The 17,309-nt window shown below is 36.7% G+C and overlaps 1 protein-coding gene across 3 annotated transcripts in view; it reads right to left on the minus strand.

Moving 5' to 3' along the window:
- MON2 (MON2 homolog, regulator of endosome-to-Golgi trafficking) overlaps positions 1-17,309 on the minus strand; it is a 77,220-nt gene that overhangs the window by 57,925 nt on the left and 1,986 nt on the right. For all 3 annotated transcript variants that reach the window (XM_074144594.1, XM_074144593.1, XM_074144592.1), the window contains exon 2: positions 3,856-3,919. In XM_074144594.1, the coding sequence (XP_074000695.1) occupies positions 3,856-3,919 (64 nt within the window). The remainder of the gene's footprint in view (positions 1-3,855; positions 3,920-17,309) is intronic.

A 17,309-nucleotide genomic window follows, 5' to 3' on the forward strand; every position in this document is an offset into this window, starting at 1 on the left:
GATTGCTCAAAGCCCCATCCAACCCGGTCTTGAACACTTCCAGGGATGGGGCATCCACAGCTTCTCTAGGCAACCTGTGCCAGTGTCTCACCACCCTCACAGTAAAGAATTTCTTCCTAATATCTAATCTAAACCTCCCCTCTTTCAGTTTAAAACCATTACCCCTCATCCTATCACTACACTCTCTGATAAAGAGTCCCTCTCCATCTTTTCTGTAGGCCCCCTTTAGGTACTGGAAGACTGCTATAAGGTCTCCCTGGAGCCTTCTCTTCTCCAGGCTACTGGAGATAGCAAAATGCTACTGACAAAACAGGAGGAGAAAAAGACTGGGCTGTTTGTACCCTGGCTACATACACCTGGCTGTGAATTTCTCAACCAGTGTTTCAGTGAGAAAGGGCAGCTTCTGAAAATTAAGCCTTGTTAGGAGAAAAAACAAGTTTCGTGAACTTTTTTTTTTAAGGACAAAAATCTTCACAATGAATACAACATTCCACACTGATATTTTAAAAAAGTTTTTCCCCATAAAAGTTATTCTAGAAATCTAAGATAAACTTCATAAAATTAAAAAATTAAAAAAAAAAAAGGAAAATATTTCTGAAAGATGAATGGAAAGCATGACTCAAATCAGTGAGTGCTTTTCTGTTTGTATGTATAGCTGTGATTCATAAAAACTTTTAAATTTTTAGCTGCTCATCACCATTTCAGATAATAAAAATTTCCTCACAGTTGAAAGTTCATTGTGCGTTCTTACACTGGATGTCATCCACTGTTTTCTAGTTTATGTGTAATAAGAGAAATGTGCTCATGAAGAAGTTTCACATACATTTTTAGAGCACAGATCTTACAACAAAAGATACATTATCGCATAAAAATGCAAACATGATCAATTTTATTTTTTCTGTTGAGCAATTTGAAATTTGGATCTCAAGAGTTATTAAGTATGACTACAACTGATTTGGAAAAAAAAAATGAAACAAACATCAAAATAAAAGCTACAAAAATATATTTCAGTGATACTTTTAAACTGAGGCACTGAAGTTGTTTTTTAACTGAACTACAAAGCAAATAAAGCTGCTTTTAAAATACACAGTAAAAGCATATCCACCAGTACCATTCTCTTACGAAGCACCCCATGATTCTAATGTAATTTAGGCATCTAATTGTCAGTGTCTACATGTGAGCTAGATGTTTAAATGGCCTTTATAGCCTATGAACACCTACAACACATGGTTGATCGAGCCTACAGAGCTCACTCTAACATGGGCACAAATGCTTCTTCACTCATAAATTTCTGAATTGCCACTAAATTCTAACCAGCAAGAAGAAAGAAAAATTTCATCCTTAACATAAGACTCATTATAAAGTTCTGAATGGCAAAAATGGCATGAGAGTTAATAAATAACAAGACAGAGAAAAAATTAAACCTTTTACAGTATTCTTCCTAGAAACTATTGAAAACAATCTTGCAACAGGATGTATGCAAGGATTTTTACTTTATGAAACTTAAAAATTAATGTTTCACAGATCTGGTTTGGTACCAATCATTACATTATAGTCAGTCTTAAAATACATGAAATTTTTCTTATATCCAAGTCTGCTTCCATTTTGCTATCAAAATTACGTAAGATTAAAAAAAAAAACTATCATAATGAATCATATCAAAAAAAGAAGTTTTGAGAAAGTAAAACTTGCTCCATTCCATCAGCAAGGCTATTACTCTAATTTTTTAAAACAATGTCTAAAACAGAAATACGAATTGCACATCTCAGAGCCACGTGGAAATAATTTCTCACATTTACCTCATGATATAAAGCACAAGTTGACTTCTCTTTTGGAATGATTCAATTCTCATAAATAAATTATAAAGCATATACAGACTTCTAAGAATGAAGACTGTGAAACTGCTCAATTTAACTTTTCCAAGAGAAACAGAGAAGTTAGATCAATGACCTTAGTGTTCTGGCAAGTTAAGCACATCTCACCAGACATAATAATACCTCTGTATTCGTTATTTTAAGATTACATCTATTTTCTTAATAATTATATCTTACACAGTGTAATGCTTCAAAAGAAAGCATCAGGTCAGTTTATTCAAAACAATCTGTTGTTCTCATCTATTTGAGTGAAAAGACAGTTTACACCAAAATATAAAGAAAAATAATATCCTGATCAAAATATTTGGATTACTAGAATGTCTAGCAGATCTAATCATCTATTAGAACATTAGTAGATCATCTAGCACTCAAAAAGGATCTATTTCATTAGATTTCAGAATTACAGTAGTCTTTTGTAGCTTTATTATTACTAAAGCTTACATACTACCTTCCTCCAAAAAACTTTTAAATAGCAGGTAGGAGACAACTGAGATCTTGACGTTAACTGATCTACAAGATTAGGTTACAAGTGATACCTCAGAAAACACAAGAGTCCATTAAGATATGGGATTGTTTAATGGCATTATGTTTAAACTGTGGAACGTTAAGATAATGTGCAGGCAAAGTATACATTCCCCTCTGTTCCGCAGTTTCTTACCAGGAAAAAAGTTATTATCCTATTAGCAAAAATTAACTAATGAAAATAACTTTTAGGACCTGCTGGTCTTACAAACATCATAACAACAAATCTGTGTGTTTTTTTGATGAATGAAATAAATACTAACTACATTCTAGCTTAAACCCTCCAAAGGAAAAGTACCTACAAAATTGGACCAACTACCAGAAAGTGTTCCCTCAAAAAGATAAAAGTAAAGACTGTGCATCCATGCTCAAAATCAAAGATCTTTCACATCTCTTTGCTTTGAAATTAAGATTAAAAAACAAAGAATTTTGCAGGACTACAAATTAGCTTTCTAAAATATAAGGTTCTTTACACAGTAATATGCCAAAGAACGTTGACAGCTTCCCAAATGGCTAACTAAAGATTTCTCTTGTTCATTGGTGTATTTTGATGCATAGCTGACATTACCTGGCATAGTTTTCCCACTTATGTCAGCATTCATGACAGCAGTAAAAACAAAGAAAATAAACAAATAAAAAAGAGGCATTAAAGTGAAATATGGCGGGGCGGGACTGCTACTTCAAATAATTCTAGAAAGTGCCTCCTTGCCAATATCTGATTTACATACCTCAAACCAAGAAACAGTTACACGTCTTTTTCATTTGGACCTTTCCAATAATTTAGCATTTTAAGGATTTTGACTACAGTTGGAGTAGACACTCAAATATTAATGCAGGGACATTCAAATCTGGCCAAAGGCTTTACCAGCAATTGGCAAGAAGCCATCAATATACATGCTATTTAATAAAGCTGAAGAAAGTCAGAGATACTGTTTTAAGCACTTACAAAACTGCAACGCACAAAATATCTCCTGTCCCTCAAGGCAACGGTACATCTTAAATTGAATGACCTTGTCTCAAATTAAGATGGAATTTTGCCTGCCAGGTACAAGCCTCCAAAGGCTAGACTACTAAACACATGGATGAGGAACCCACTGCTGAACTCCACACAGAGCACTCAACAACAGCTGTGGTGAATGTAGACATTGAATAAGATATTGATAACTTGGAGCCTAAGCATTTCATCCTATTTTTCTAAGTGGGCCGTTACTTTTGTAGAGCCACAAGTGAAAATTGAGACCTTCCTCAGCATCAGTATGGCACTACCAAGAAACAAACAGAAGTAGCATTACAAAATTCTTGTGCTACTGGATTTTTTGCTAGGTAGCAAAAAGTAAAGCATCACTGATATAGCACGCACTAAAAGACATGTAGGATTATTACACGTATCCAAGATATCTTCTTAACATTTTGATCTGTAACCCACGTTTATTTTTCTCATTGCATTGCAAATAATTACCTGCCAAAATATCAGTGTTCCGTGCAGCTATTGTTTTCACTTTTATTATTCCTGATTCGGCAGCCTGTAAGAGAAAAAAACCAAGTAGTTTAGGTGCTATGTCATACATCGATATCTGAAAAGAAATAAGCATACCTATAATAAATAAAAATGTATGGTCTCAGAGCAAAAACATTTTTTATCATGCTTTCAGTAAGCAGAGCTAAAGCAGAAGTGAAATCTGTAGCTTCTGGAATTCCTTTCCAGAATTCCACAGGAAGGGGAATATTCTGTGGTTCAGAATTTTTAGAAAACACGATTTTTGTTGTATTACTTTTCAGTCTGTGACTGCTGAGAAAAATCTCCAGTAAACATAAAAACCGGTAAATAGTCTGCACAGCTTCAAATTGTGAAACAACTCCACAACATGTATGTCACGTGCATCAGGTTGAAATACCGAAGAAACCAACAGTATCAGTAATTATATCAATGCTTAATATTTGACACTTAAACAATGAAATCCAGTTAATAAACTGGATGTGGTACCCAAAACTCGAATATTATCACTGTTCTTCCAGTTGGGTAATGGTATTTTCTGTTTGAAAGCTAACTTCTACTAATAATGAGTACCAGAATGAAAGCGATTTTCCCATGGATTTTCCATCTTGAATTCCCTACACAAATTATCTGAGGGCAGTACCACGAAGAAGCCTTCCTAACACCACTCTCCATTCTTCCTGACATGCCGTACAATCCACGCCAATAGCTCCTCCCCTTTCACCATAAATCTGACCAACAACCCTAAGACCAAGAGCATCCTCCTCTCCCTCATGCACCCCCGCAGCGGGACAGGGGGCTGCAGATGTGCAGGTTGAAGGATGCATGTGACAAGGCCTGGCTGGACACCAACCAGGTGCCCATCGAGGAGGTCACCTAGTGCTGTGAGGGAACAGCACTTCTCTCTTCAATTGTCCACAAACACCTCCTGGTAGAAATCACTACAGAAATCACTTTATTTCACTAATGAAATAAAGCCACACTGAAAACATCACACCGAGGCTTTGCATTTCCAAATTATGATTTCTGCCAAGTTTTGTGTAAAAAATGCAAAAATACATTGCAAATGGCACCTTTCCATTTTTTTTATTTCCTTTAATATGCTATAAACTTCTGGAAACAATTAAAGAAATCATGTTCAATACACTGTGCACCAAAATAAATGCAACAGGTTTTCCCAAGCAACAGGACACAAATTGCTGGAAAACACTGTTCTGCCAAATTTGAAAGTACATTTCCCCTTTTATTTCAGCTTAGTATTTCTGTGTACTTCCCACACCAAACATTTCCATTTTTCCTCTGATAGCACTATTTAGAGAACTGTGCCATCACTATATAAAACAGATTAGAGAAACAGACAAGCTGTGGCAGCAGAAATATGAAAGTGACAGTAAATGAAGCTCTACCAAGCAGTATTATTTCCCCTCCATCAAAACACTACTCCAACAAGATTCCCTAGAAAGTCAGGTTAAGATGACTGTATAAACTGAAAATCAAATATTTTAGTTAAGAGTTGATAGATATATTTCTCAAAATAGCTATATTAGAAATGTGGAACTGAAATTTTCAACTTCCTTTTTTTTTTTTCCCCATTTCCCAACACAAACACAGAAAGGCTGCCTTAGCATCACCAAAGAGATTCGTGAAATTCTGAGGAATTATTTAAGCTTTGCTGAGCTTGGTGTTTCTACTTTAAAAATATAGACAGAATAATATCCACAGTGCCTGAACTAGAGTAACATACAAGATGCTCAAATGAGCACAAAGCGACATGCAAATAAATCTTCAACCTAATTAAAACAAGGAGTGCCAAATGCAGTTCTCATTTATTTTAATTACGTTAACTTAATGTGTTGAAGTGTCTAAATTTCAAGTTAATCCCCGTTCTTCTTCAGTTATAAACTGTCAGCTAATTAGGGGGGGTCTTGTCACAACAAATTGTTCCTATTAATTAATATGAAGGATTTGACACAGTCCAACTTCAATTATCTTCAAACTAAACCTCATCGCATCTACTGGCAATCGATTTCTTTCTTGCCAGGAATGACAAACTCAATCAAAGAAATATTAAGCCTGCTCACACACGTGATGTTCGCAAACACTGTGCACTCTGAATGAAGAAGGAAAAAAAAAAAATTATTTCCAACACCATGTCTCCCAGTTGGTTGCTTCCATGCTAACTTTATACAAAATAGCACATATCTTTTAAAACCTCAGGTAAAATAAAACAACAACTACTAAACTTTTCACTACTGCTCTGAATATAACAGATAGTTTTTCTCCATGAGATACAGGAAGTTCTATGACTATCTGCATTATTTTTTGGTTTCTATTTAGAATCCCAATTCAAAATTATTACAATTGAAAACTAATTACAGTGCACACATCCTATCAAAAAAAAACCCAAACCAATACTCCACTATAGATGTAAAAAAGACCACACATTAACATTTACAAAAAATTTCTTCAACTGATCAGAAATAACCAGTAGAAAATAATGATATTATAAATAGTTATCTTTCTCTCCCGTTTACATCAATATAAAAGTGTACTTGGATTGCATCAATTTGGATTGACAAGCTGAGATATTAATAGATACTAAGTTTATATATTTACCTCAATTTGAAATTACTACAGCACTGTCCATGACACTGCTTCATTAGAAAAGGATGTTATAAAAACACTAATCATATGGACAGCATCATACTGTGCATTTATGGGTATAAATATGATAATTTCCTTTCACAAAAATATAAGGCATCATGTTTTTAAAGCAACACCACTTTTTAAAGTAACATTATCAGAGCTGCTCTCAGCACTGCAGCTAATAATAGTCTAATAAACAAGTTCTCTCTTTAATTTTAAAAAGAAGCAAATACACATAATTCCTCTAACATTACAAAGCTCAAGACTGAAACCTTCAGTCAATTAGATTTTCTATTCTGCTACTTTAATAACTGTGAAATGAACAGAAATAAAATGTCTCAAACACATGCTTGCCATTATTGGGTTTGTTTCATGTTTCTCCTGAAGCAACTACAGCACCCTGTTTGGTGAGGGGAAATATTGATGAAGAACAGAAATTTACTCTCAGCGATAGCACATATTCAAATCAATCCCTTCTGGATACTTTGATTTTCCTTTAAACAAAGCGTCAATAATCTCACAGCAAAATTCAACAGGATCCTCCGGGCTCAAGCACTTGCCCTGTCATCTTTCTGGTCCCTTAGAACTTACCAAATACTTGCTGATCATGTGGAAATCACCCTTCACAGAAATCAAAGTAAGACAAATGGAGAATTTGTATGAAAAAAACTAAAAAAAAAACCAAAAAAAAACCCCACCAGACGTAGCGCCATTGCAAATAAACTGAAAAGAAGCCTAGGCATAATACCTGCCTCCTGACCTCAAAGTTCTTCTCCCAAGGTACAGTCTGACAGCAACATTCACTGCTCGCCAAGAACCTCACCCTAAAGTTACCTTACAGACAGAGGCTCTCTGCACAAGAGAGACCACGATGTGGAAATTTGTAGAGACTTTTAACCTCAGCTTTAAGAGTTTCTCAGATCCAAAACTCTTCCCCTCCTCATGGATTTCTCAGTCCTCCGTTCAAACAAGGAAGAACTTCAGATCTTCCAACTTTTCAGAAATTTTAACCCTTGTGTAGGGCTAAAATCACCAACCAGGTACCAGAGACAGGTAATTTCAGCTCAGGCACTCAGCAAGCAAAGACTTAACTCACCCTTAAGCAGAATCGACATTTTCCAACAGCCAGGTAACATTCAAGTCCCAGAGCTAAATTTCTCCACGTAAAATACATACACACAGACTATAAGATCCCTAACTCTTAAATAGCATATGGAGATATCAGGATAATTGGGGTATGCAATCCTACTACTTACTGGTCAGGACGATGTAAAGGCAAGCCACCCATACCAGCAGCAGAGCAGTAAGCACATCTGAAAGGCACTGGTTCCTCAAATCTATTGTTCAGGGACACTGTGAAAGGTCTCAAACCCAACTGCAGTGGACCAGCCTATGTTACCAAAAGATACCACTATAACCAACTCTGTAATGATGATAATGTTACCTGGCAGCCCAAGAATGGCCACAAGGAACAATGGCATGGCGTATGCTTGAACACATAAATGTGTAATTATTTAGTGGTTTACTTCTCAGAGGCAAAGTCATCATGAAGTCCTATTGCAATGCATACGGACAGGCAAGCAAGGTACCAGAGGGGCAGCTGGGATGGGATCCGACAGCACATCAGTTGCTCCACAGTAATCCCTATGGATTTGTCCATACTCTAGGGTAAACGTGAAAGAGCTACCCTTCTTTCATTGAAAAATAATAACATAGTTAACTTTCACTAAGGGAAAGATAACAAAAAATTCTAGTCTCTAATCTCTTCTTACCAGTGATTCTTTTCGGAAAGTGAAAAGAACACCCACTATTTTTAAAATTTTAAAAAAGGGGGTTTTAAAAAGGATCAGCTTGCTGATCTTCAAAGAAACCAGTATCTTACAATTAGAACCAGAAGCCAGCACCTTTTTTAACCAAAAATTATATACACACATAAAGATATTTAATGCAACAACCAGGCATGTGCAAATTTCTACTAACGATTGATCTAACGTTAAATATATTTTTCAATGAACTTCTAAATGCAACAGTATTGTTACCAAAAAGTAATAAAATAAAGAATTTTCACCACTAATGTTTTGAATGACCATTTGTGTTTTGACTGTATGTTCAGAGTAAATTGCTATCTCCAGAGATACCAAAATTGCTGTAAGGTTTGCAGCTCTTACCCACAAGCTTTTGATTTCTCTCTTCTAAAAAGAAAAGCATTCAGGAATGTTTTCAGGAATGATGGTCTGTGTTAGTATCTTGCATTATATTGTTTGCCAACCTTTTACTAAGATTGGATGAGAGAAATGTATCATCTATGGTCACTTCCACACCTATTACATGAAATAAAAAGAGCAATTTTTTTCTACTCATCATTATCTGTCTTTCCAACTGGAACACTAGCCTTATGTCCAATAGTTTAGATAAGAGATCCTCCTGTCTGAAGTACAGGTTCACTTCATTGTTATTCAGGCTTGCTTTGCAAAAGCACATTCTGGACCATTACCGTACTGCTAAACTATTATTTAGAAAAGGACACACTCAGAAAGAGCTCCACACTAAATCAACCTCATGAAAGCACTCAAGTACACCACATTTGTGTGAAAAAGCACTGTACTTGCCTTCTGTATTTTTATCTTCCTCCCCAGGAGTACAATCTCTACTCAGACCCTTCTCTTATGTATATACTCATTCTATCTGTGATTTAAACTGGTGAAATGCCAGTTCTGATCTGACGGTGCTATACGCTCACAGGGATTTATTATATTGCATGATTTAACATATTTGGATTAGAGCTTGCTCACATACTACTAGCTTGGAGCAAAGCCTACCAGCAGAGTCTCTGGGAATGGAGCACCACCTGCTGTAAAAGCAAACACGGGTAGGGAGTACACAAACCAAGAACTACAATCAACTGGACACGTACAAGCCCATACACCCAAGAACAATGTCATTGAAAAGACACCCTCTATCAGTCACAGTGACTTGGGAAGGTTAGTGATGACCAGAAAGAGGTAAGCACCCCACACATCTCAAGGGAGGGCAGGGAAGAACTTTCAGGGCACTACAAGCCAGTCAGCTTTGTGCCATTCCCAGGAAAGGTTATGGAACAAATCCTCCTGGAAGACATTTCTAGGCACGTGCAGGTCAAGAAGATATTAGGAACAGCCAATACAAATTTTGGATGAGCCTCACTAACCCAACTACCTTCTACAATGAGATGATGGGCTGTGTGGGTAAGAGGAGAGCACTACATACTTTACACCTTGACTATAGCAAAGCCTTTAATGCCATCTGCAATTGTATCCTTATAGTCTAATTGGTGAGATATGGACAAGTAGACAACAAAGTGGGTGGAAAATTGACTCAAAGGGTTATTATAAATTGTATGAAGTTCAGCTGGCAACCAGTTACTAGTAGTGCTCCTCAGGGATGGATACTGAGACTAATACCATTTAACATCTTTCTTAGCAGCCTGGATAAAGGCATAGAGTCTGCAGACAAACATAAAATTCAGGATACTGTTCAACATGCTGCGGGGGAGGACAGTGTATTCAGAGCAGCCCAGACAGGCTGAGATATGGGCTGGTACGAACCTCATGAAGTTCAACAAAGCCCAGTGCTAAGTCCAGACCCATGCACCAGAACAGGCTGGGGGCTGGTGTCGCAGAAGATGACCCAGGATCCTGGTGGACAATAAAGTGGAATCAAGAGCCAACAGTGAGCCAGTAACAAAGGTGGCCAACTGCATACTGGGCTGCATTGGCAAGGACAAAGGCAGCAAGTAGAGGGAAGGGAGTCCTTTCTTCTCTTTGGCTCTTGTGGGACTGCTGCTGGAGCAATATGTCCAGTTTTAGCCTCTCCAGTACAAGAAAGCCATTGACATGTTGGGGCAAATCCAGTGGAGATCTACCAAGACGGTCGGGGGATGGAGAACAACAGATAAGGAGATGCTGCAAGAACTGCCCTCGTTCAGCCTGAAGAAAACAACACTAAAGGGAGGGCTTGTTAATGTCCACAGCTTCCTAAAGGGAGGCTGAGTGAACACGAAGCAGTTTGCAAACGCTGTTCAGATATGCACTCCATCCTGGATATATGTACAAGTGGAGAAAGAAAGCAGAGAACACTGAAAGCAATAATGCTCCTTTCAAATCACTTCATATTCTGCAATTCCTTCACAAGTTTCTCACTGCAATTTTTTCTTCCACAGAATCTTAGTAATAATGGTAAAATAGTACTGATTTTCCTATAAATTGAAAATTATATTTTGGTGAACAACCTTCACCATCACAAGACCTTCAACACAAAAAACCAGTTACAGTCTTCCATTTTTTTGTTTGGAATGTGCAATTTATTTGAATTGCTCAGCAGCCTAATTAACTTATATTATTTTCTTGATTATAAAAAAAAAAGTATTTGCTGGTTTTGTTTGTATTACCTTTATTTAGCATGTAAAGACAAGAAATTGCAAAGAGACCATCAGCCTCTATTCATATACAAAGTAGTTTTTTCAGCAGTTCACACTTTACCTGAGACAGAAGCAAAACCGCTCTGGTTTATTCTCCATCATCATCTACTTGTGCTCAATGACGGAAATAAGTAGTGTATGTTTCCGATCCCAACAACAGGCACAACAAAGCTGAAAAAACCAAACTAATTCCTGCTAGACTTGACTCTGCTCAAGGATGGTGCCATTCTCAATTACCAGAGCTCAAATGCTTTGAGAAATAAAATAAAAGCATTAACTGATTCTGTTATACACTTTCTCCACGGATTCAAGATTTATGATATTGCAGGTTTTATATTTTAGAAACACAAAATCTTGTTCATTTCCAGCTTTAGTGCAACTATATTAGTTGGCCTCTTAAATATTAGAAGTGCTCTTTCTCTTGACAGAACTGACTACTCCTCTGGTCCATTAATCTTCTGAAATTGTCAGTTTGCAGTATCAGCAGCCAACTCAGAATCCTGAAGGTTAATCGTCAATAATGCCAGGAGAGGTGCCAGTGTTATCTAAATTGCTTCAGAGCTGTTGCCTCTGGAGGTACCTCACTTAACATGAATGTGGAGGTAAAGATAACGAAATACAAATATTTAATTTCAAGAGTTTTCATTTGACAATCAAAATATTATGCCTCAGCTGGAAAAACATCACACATAAGTCAACAGAAAAAATCAGAATGAATAACATAAAAAAACCTCATTATTGAACAGCACTGATGTAGACAAAGAAAAAAAGACTTGATATGGAAGAAGCACAGGAAATTAGCAACAAATTCTTAAGTTATATTCCCACAGTCAGATAGAACCTGATATAGATAGAATCAGATAGATTCCGTATAGAATCAGGATGTACCCTGTATTTTGTATTAGATTATATATAAATTATACATATACACTATATTTTATATATATAGTGCATGGATATCTTGAGAGCGCCCATGTCTACCTTTTATGAATTTCTGAGTGATTCATCAAGTATAACACTACTGATTATAAGTCACTAAAATTGAGTCACTGAAATCAATGGAATGTAATTTTCATTACATAATTTTGCATAACAATCATCATTCTACATTAAAAAAAAAGCAAAACCAACATCCCATTTCAGAGCTTTGGGAGATTTACACTTGAAGCTCAAACTAATTTTGCCTTCAGCTTGTCGATCAGAACAGATGGAACTCCTGAGGCTTTGCCACAAATACTATATTCAGAGTCACCCCATCAGAGACAGCAATGCCTGTTTGTGAGGCACCTGGTAAAAAGAAACAACAGTCAACAGTTTGGGCATTAGTTGAGAACTGGGGTCCCCAAGAATTTCCAACTTCTGCTACAGGTTTCCTTTATAATCTTTAGGAAGCCATAGGAGGCAGATGGAGATTAGATCAGAGATTGAGACCCACAAATTTAAATATTTAGACTCCGATTACAATGGCGATTTAGTCTCTACTGAATGCTCCTTAATTCTTAAAGCCTCTCCTTAAGCTAATTCAGCTGACTCTCTGGTAGCGGCTCAATACAGAGGTCTAAGCTTAGGCCTCTATATGCAAGACAACTACGTGCAGACAGCAGAAGACCCCATGTTCTTCTGGACCAGCTACTGGAAGCGAAGGAAGAAACATTAATGTAACTCAAGTGGCAAAGTTATCTAATGTGTAGGTGACAGAGTGAATCAATTCCCTGGCAACAAGATCTTCTGAATAGCTATTTCGGCTCTATTGACAGTATTTCCATAAGAAACTGAGCCTGCACAATCAATGAAGGGAGCTTAACACCTAGATTGAGATACAGAATTTTTTTTCATTCATTAAATTGCACGGTATTACATTATGGAGAAATTGGGTCTATGTGCATGATGTGAATCATTTTTGAACACATGACATTACTTATCAAAGACTAAAATGATGACATGAAATTTAGGATTTATAGTAATTCTTGAATTGGAATACATTTGAATAGATGACTGTCCCCTAGACACATAACAGTGCACTTTTAAAAACATAATTTTGAAAAATACTACTGTACACAGATCAATACTGAATAAAAAATACTTAAAATTAATGGATTCCAAACAGGCAGCTACCAGACACAGCAATTGGTAAAGATCAGGAATTATGAAAGGAACTGCAGGAAATATTAGGGATCACCTGTTTCAAGTTAAAAGCTCAGCTACGGGCTGGCAACTAAAGAATGCTACAGAATAATCTCCAGTCACATGCACAAAACACAGCTTGAGTGCAAGCTGCTGAAGTACGACAATATGCATTTTACAGAGCGTAGTTTCTCTATTTCAAAAAAACCTTTAAAATATTAGTTAAGTGAATATCCACTAAAGCAAACAAAAAAAACTCTACAGTATTTGCATCCTTCTGAACTAATGCTGTGAAGACTCGAAAATTAAACTACCTGGAAAGTTCAATGTAGGTTAAGTTCCCTGCAGGCTGTCAGAATTATTTAATCCATTTTATTCAAAAAAAAAGAGCAGGAAACCCCAAAATTTGGTTACTTCTACAGAAAATGGTCTATGTGCAAAGATTTGTTCTTTGGCATGTCCATTTGGCTTGTCTTTTTACCACTAGAGTAGCATGAATGCAGAGCTCTCAGAAACCATTCAATGCTAGCAATACATCAAGTGACTCAAATACCCAAATCACAAGGCATTTCAGCATGTTGTTTTCTTTCTTAGCCTTCTCCGACTTCTGTACTGCACTATATTCGACAGATTTTCTGAAATGTTGTTACTGTTACAAAACAAACAGCTAATAGTCACACTTTTTTTTTTTAACTGTTCCTTCCAGTTCCATTAGGAATCCTAACAACCACTTAGAGATTATAAACCAAATTAACTGATCTCTACCTTTTTAACATACATTTACATTTTGCAATACATTCTCATGCTTAGTTTCATACAGCTATACTCCAAGACATCAGGGAGGTTCCTTGAAAGGATAAATTTCCCAACTAATGTATTGGCATTCGCCCTAAAATGCCTTCAGGATTAGCACATCATTCCAAAATGAGAATGTTTTAACCCAGGGGATGAAACTGTCATGTGTGTCACTCAGTGCTGACAGGAGTGGACTCCAGAGGAAGAAATGTATGAATAGAAGCTGTGTTCACAGAACACAACAGACAGCCCCTCAGAAAGGGCATAACCTATCTCTTGGCTCAGCCAGCCCACACCACTCCTACTGCAATTAAATAATTTAAAGTTTGCTTTATCCAGAAGTCACTCAAATCTGGATACTTTAACTTTTACCCAAAGAATTTTGTAAGGCTACTTGCCTGCAAGTAGAGTTATTTATAAAAGAAGGGAAATAAGATTGCAAAGTTGGACTCTTTTTCCTAGATGCAGCAAATTAATTTACACAGTTTCAAAAATACGTCTGCAAGCCAAAGGCATATACAACTCAATAAATAGCTAAACAAAAGCAATACTGCTCTTTCAAATAAAGATCTGGAAAAGAAACAGTACAGAGAGGCTATCAAAAGCTATCTTTCAGCAGTCTCAAGAGAGCACTTCAACGGACCAAAGTATTCGAAGTTAAAACTGTGCTGCTTTTCCAGGCTGAGGGAAGTTGTAGACCATTTCTTTCCCAGCCCTACTATTCCAAATTACCGCAGCAGCAAACAATCTAAAACACACAGACACCCGCAATCCATTACACAACCGCTAAGCAGAGGGCACACCCCGTCCCATGTCGGTGGGGCCACGCAGATCCTGCCATGGGAGGATGCAGTCCCTGTCCGCCCTCTCTTACCAGCACAAGTGTGCCTGTAGCTGTACAGGGAGCAGCAGCAGAGTTAATTTTTTTCATGTGTTTTTTTTTAAAGCTCATTTAGCTTTCACTGCTATTTAACAGTCAAGAAAAAACTTGAGTCAACATAGAGACTACAAGCCTCCTAGAAAGGCGAGACTGGATCTGTGTAAACAACTAGGAGTTACATAGAGCTGGAATTCAGACTGAGGAGAACTTTTGGGTATATGCATTTTCCCTTTTAACTCCATTATCTCTGCTAATTAAAAATATTTTACCCTTGTATTTCTAAGGTTTCTTATGCAGTAAAATTATCTAACCAAATCAGATGCAACTCACAGAGCAGTGGTTTCATTCAGTAATAAGAAACAGCAGGTAACCCATTTAGCACACTGAATTATTTTCAATTTTGTGGTAAGAAGAAATTCTTACTCTAACTCATTAAAGAGAGCACCGCCAGCTTGCCACATACCCAGCACAGGATCTCAAAACTCCAGTCACTAGCAGGTTAAAATAGTTTATAAAGCTCTATGCGTGTGCCACTCAATTCAGTCCAGAGTTAGAAGCACCTCAATGCTCTCTAGTACAGAGCAGAACTTAGAGCCCGCTGTAATTAAAAACAACAGAGTAATGACCAAGTAGTATTGTATTCCAGAAGCAATGCCAGATTACTCAAGATAACATGAGCACAGCTGATGTCTGTACCAAAGACTGCTTCATCCTCTGTAATTTCAAGCTCCAAAAGTGACTGTTTAATTTACGCTTGCCCTGAGAGCTTCTATCACAGCCATGGTTGGTGTTTATTTTTCTAACTGGGAAACAGAAATATATTGTGAAAAAACACATACATTTTTCAGTAATGTCATTATTCATATATCTGCCATAACCAGTCTTGACATATCACAGACATAACCACCAAATCACTCCTTGGTCGTAGTACATAGCTTTCATGTTTAGTATACACTTCTGTAGTCAGTGCTGATCTGAGGAAGTATCAAACAGAAAAATCACCTAGCAACAAACAGACATGGGTCTGAAGTCTAATAGTAACTAGTTCCCCACACCCCTAAAAAAAAATAAATCGAGCACAGTAGTTAATCCCCAAACATCATCAGCAACACAATTTCAAACCCACAGATTCTTTCCACAGCTCCTATTCTCCATGTATTAAGTGGCACCACCTAGGAAAATCCTACTCGGGTATTATTTGTTACACAGAGCAAAGGCAAGGTGTGGATTGCTTTGGGGGCAACAATACATCCTGTTATTTCTTAGTTAAGAGCTCTAACTAAAGGGAAGGAAGTTTGCCACATATTTGTGTCATAAATTCAATACTGGGAGAAACTCAGTAATTTCAATGTTTCTTAACAGATTATCAGTCAGCAAAAACCTCAGAATCCACTGTTGTAAGTGACTGGACTTAAAACTAAATGATTTCCACATAAATGTGACCTACTAAGAAAAGTTTACAGACTCAGAAATAATAGAAAACATATGAGATGAAACTGTTTAAAACAGCAAAGAGTTCAAGTTCCATTTCCAGTAAAGGTTTAAGACCTTATTTCCAGCTCCTAACTGAGGATAAGGTGTAAATCCCACAGCCTGTGGGATCCCTCAGCTGGCTGTCCCCTTCTTTGGTGCATCCAACCTGCACCCCCACCCCTCAAAAAAAAAAAAAAAAAAATACAATAAAGGTCTTCAGATGTGTCATCTACTTGCCTGTTCAAAGAATCATTTAATTTTGCTTTGGTCTCTCTGTACCCAATAGAGATGGCATTAGTTTGTAATAACGCATGCATTAGAAGAATCTTAAAAAGTGAAAACTAAAACTATTTAATTTAAAAACAAACTGAAACAAAAACTAGGCTCTATTTTTCTGATCATACTGCTTTCCATCTCCTTACAGTATTGATTAAAACAGGATTTGCTCAAATTAATTCTACTTGATGCTCAAATCATTGAGAACTACGCTACTAATTTTATCAGCAGCAAACTTATCAGCTAAATTTATTTTTCAGAATTTAACAGTATTAATATCAAAATAAAAAAACAGAATAGACAAATTGTTTTAGAAATGGCTGGTGATAACAAATGGCTGTCAGCAAAACTTTAGATTATGTCAGAAATTGGAAAGATTATTAGAAGTAGTTTACCTTCAGAAAGTACCCATCAAATATAACTACTACAATACAGCCCGTAACTATTCATTTGGACTAGGAGTTTTTCAATAGCTTTATCACAGTATGGTAAGTTTATTAAGTGACATAGAAGCATACACATCAGCTGCAAGATAAACTCATAAATTACACTGCATGCGGTAGTGATGAGGATAGTCTAGTTACACTGCAAGTGAAAAAGTGAGAGTATAGTAGGAATTCGTTTTAAAAAGCCTGTGTTTAAGCACAGTTTAAAAGCTAGTGCTGTTCCAAATCGGCAAAAAGAACATGCCATTCCTCTGATAACTCTAGCCAGATCTAATCATCATCAGATCAAATGCATGCAATTAAAATACCTGTTTAGCAGTTA

This window comes from Numenius arquata, chromosome 2 (genome assembly GCF_964106895.1).
Source record: "Numenius arquata chromosome 2, bNumArq3.hap1.1, whole genome shotgun sequence".
In the NCBI taxonomy this organism is placed as follows: Eukaryota; Metazoa; Chordata; class Aves; order Charadriiformes; family Scolopacidae; genus Numenius; species Numenius arquata.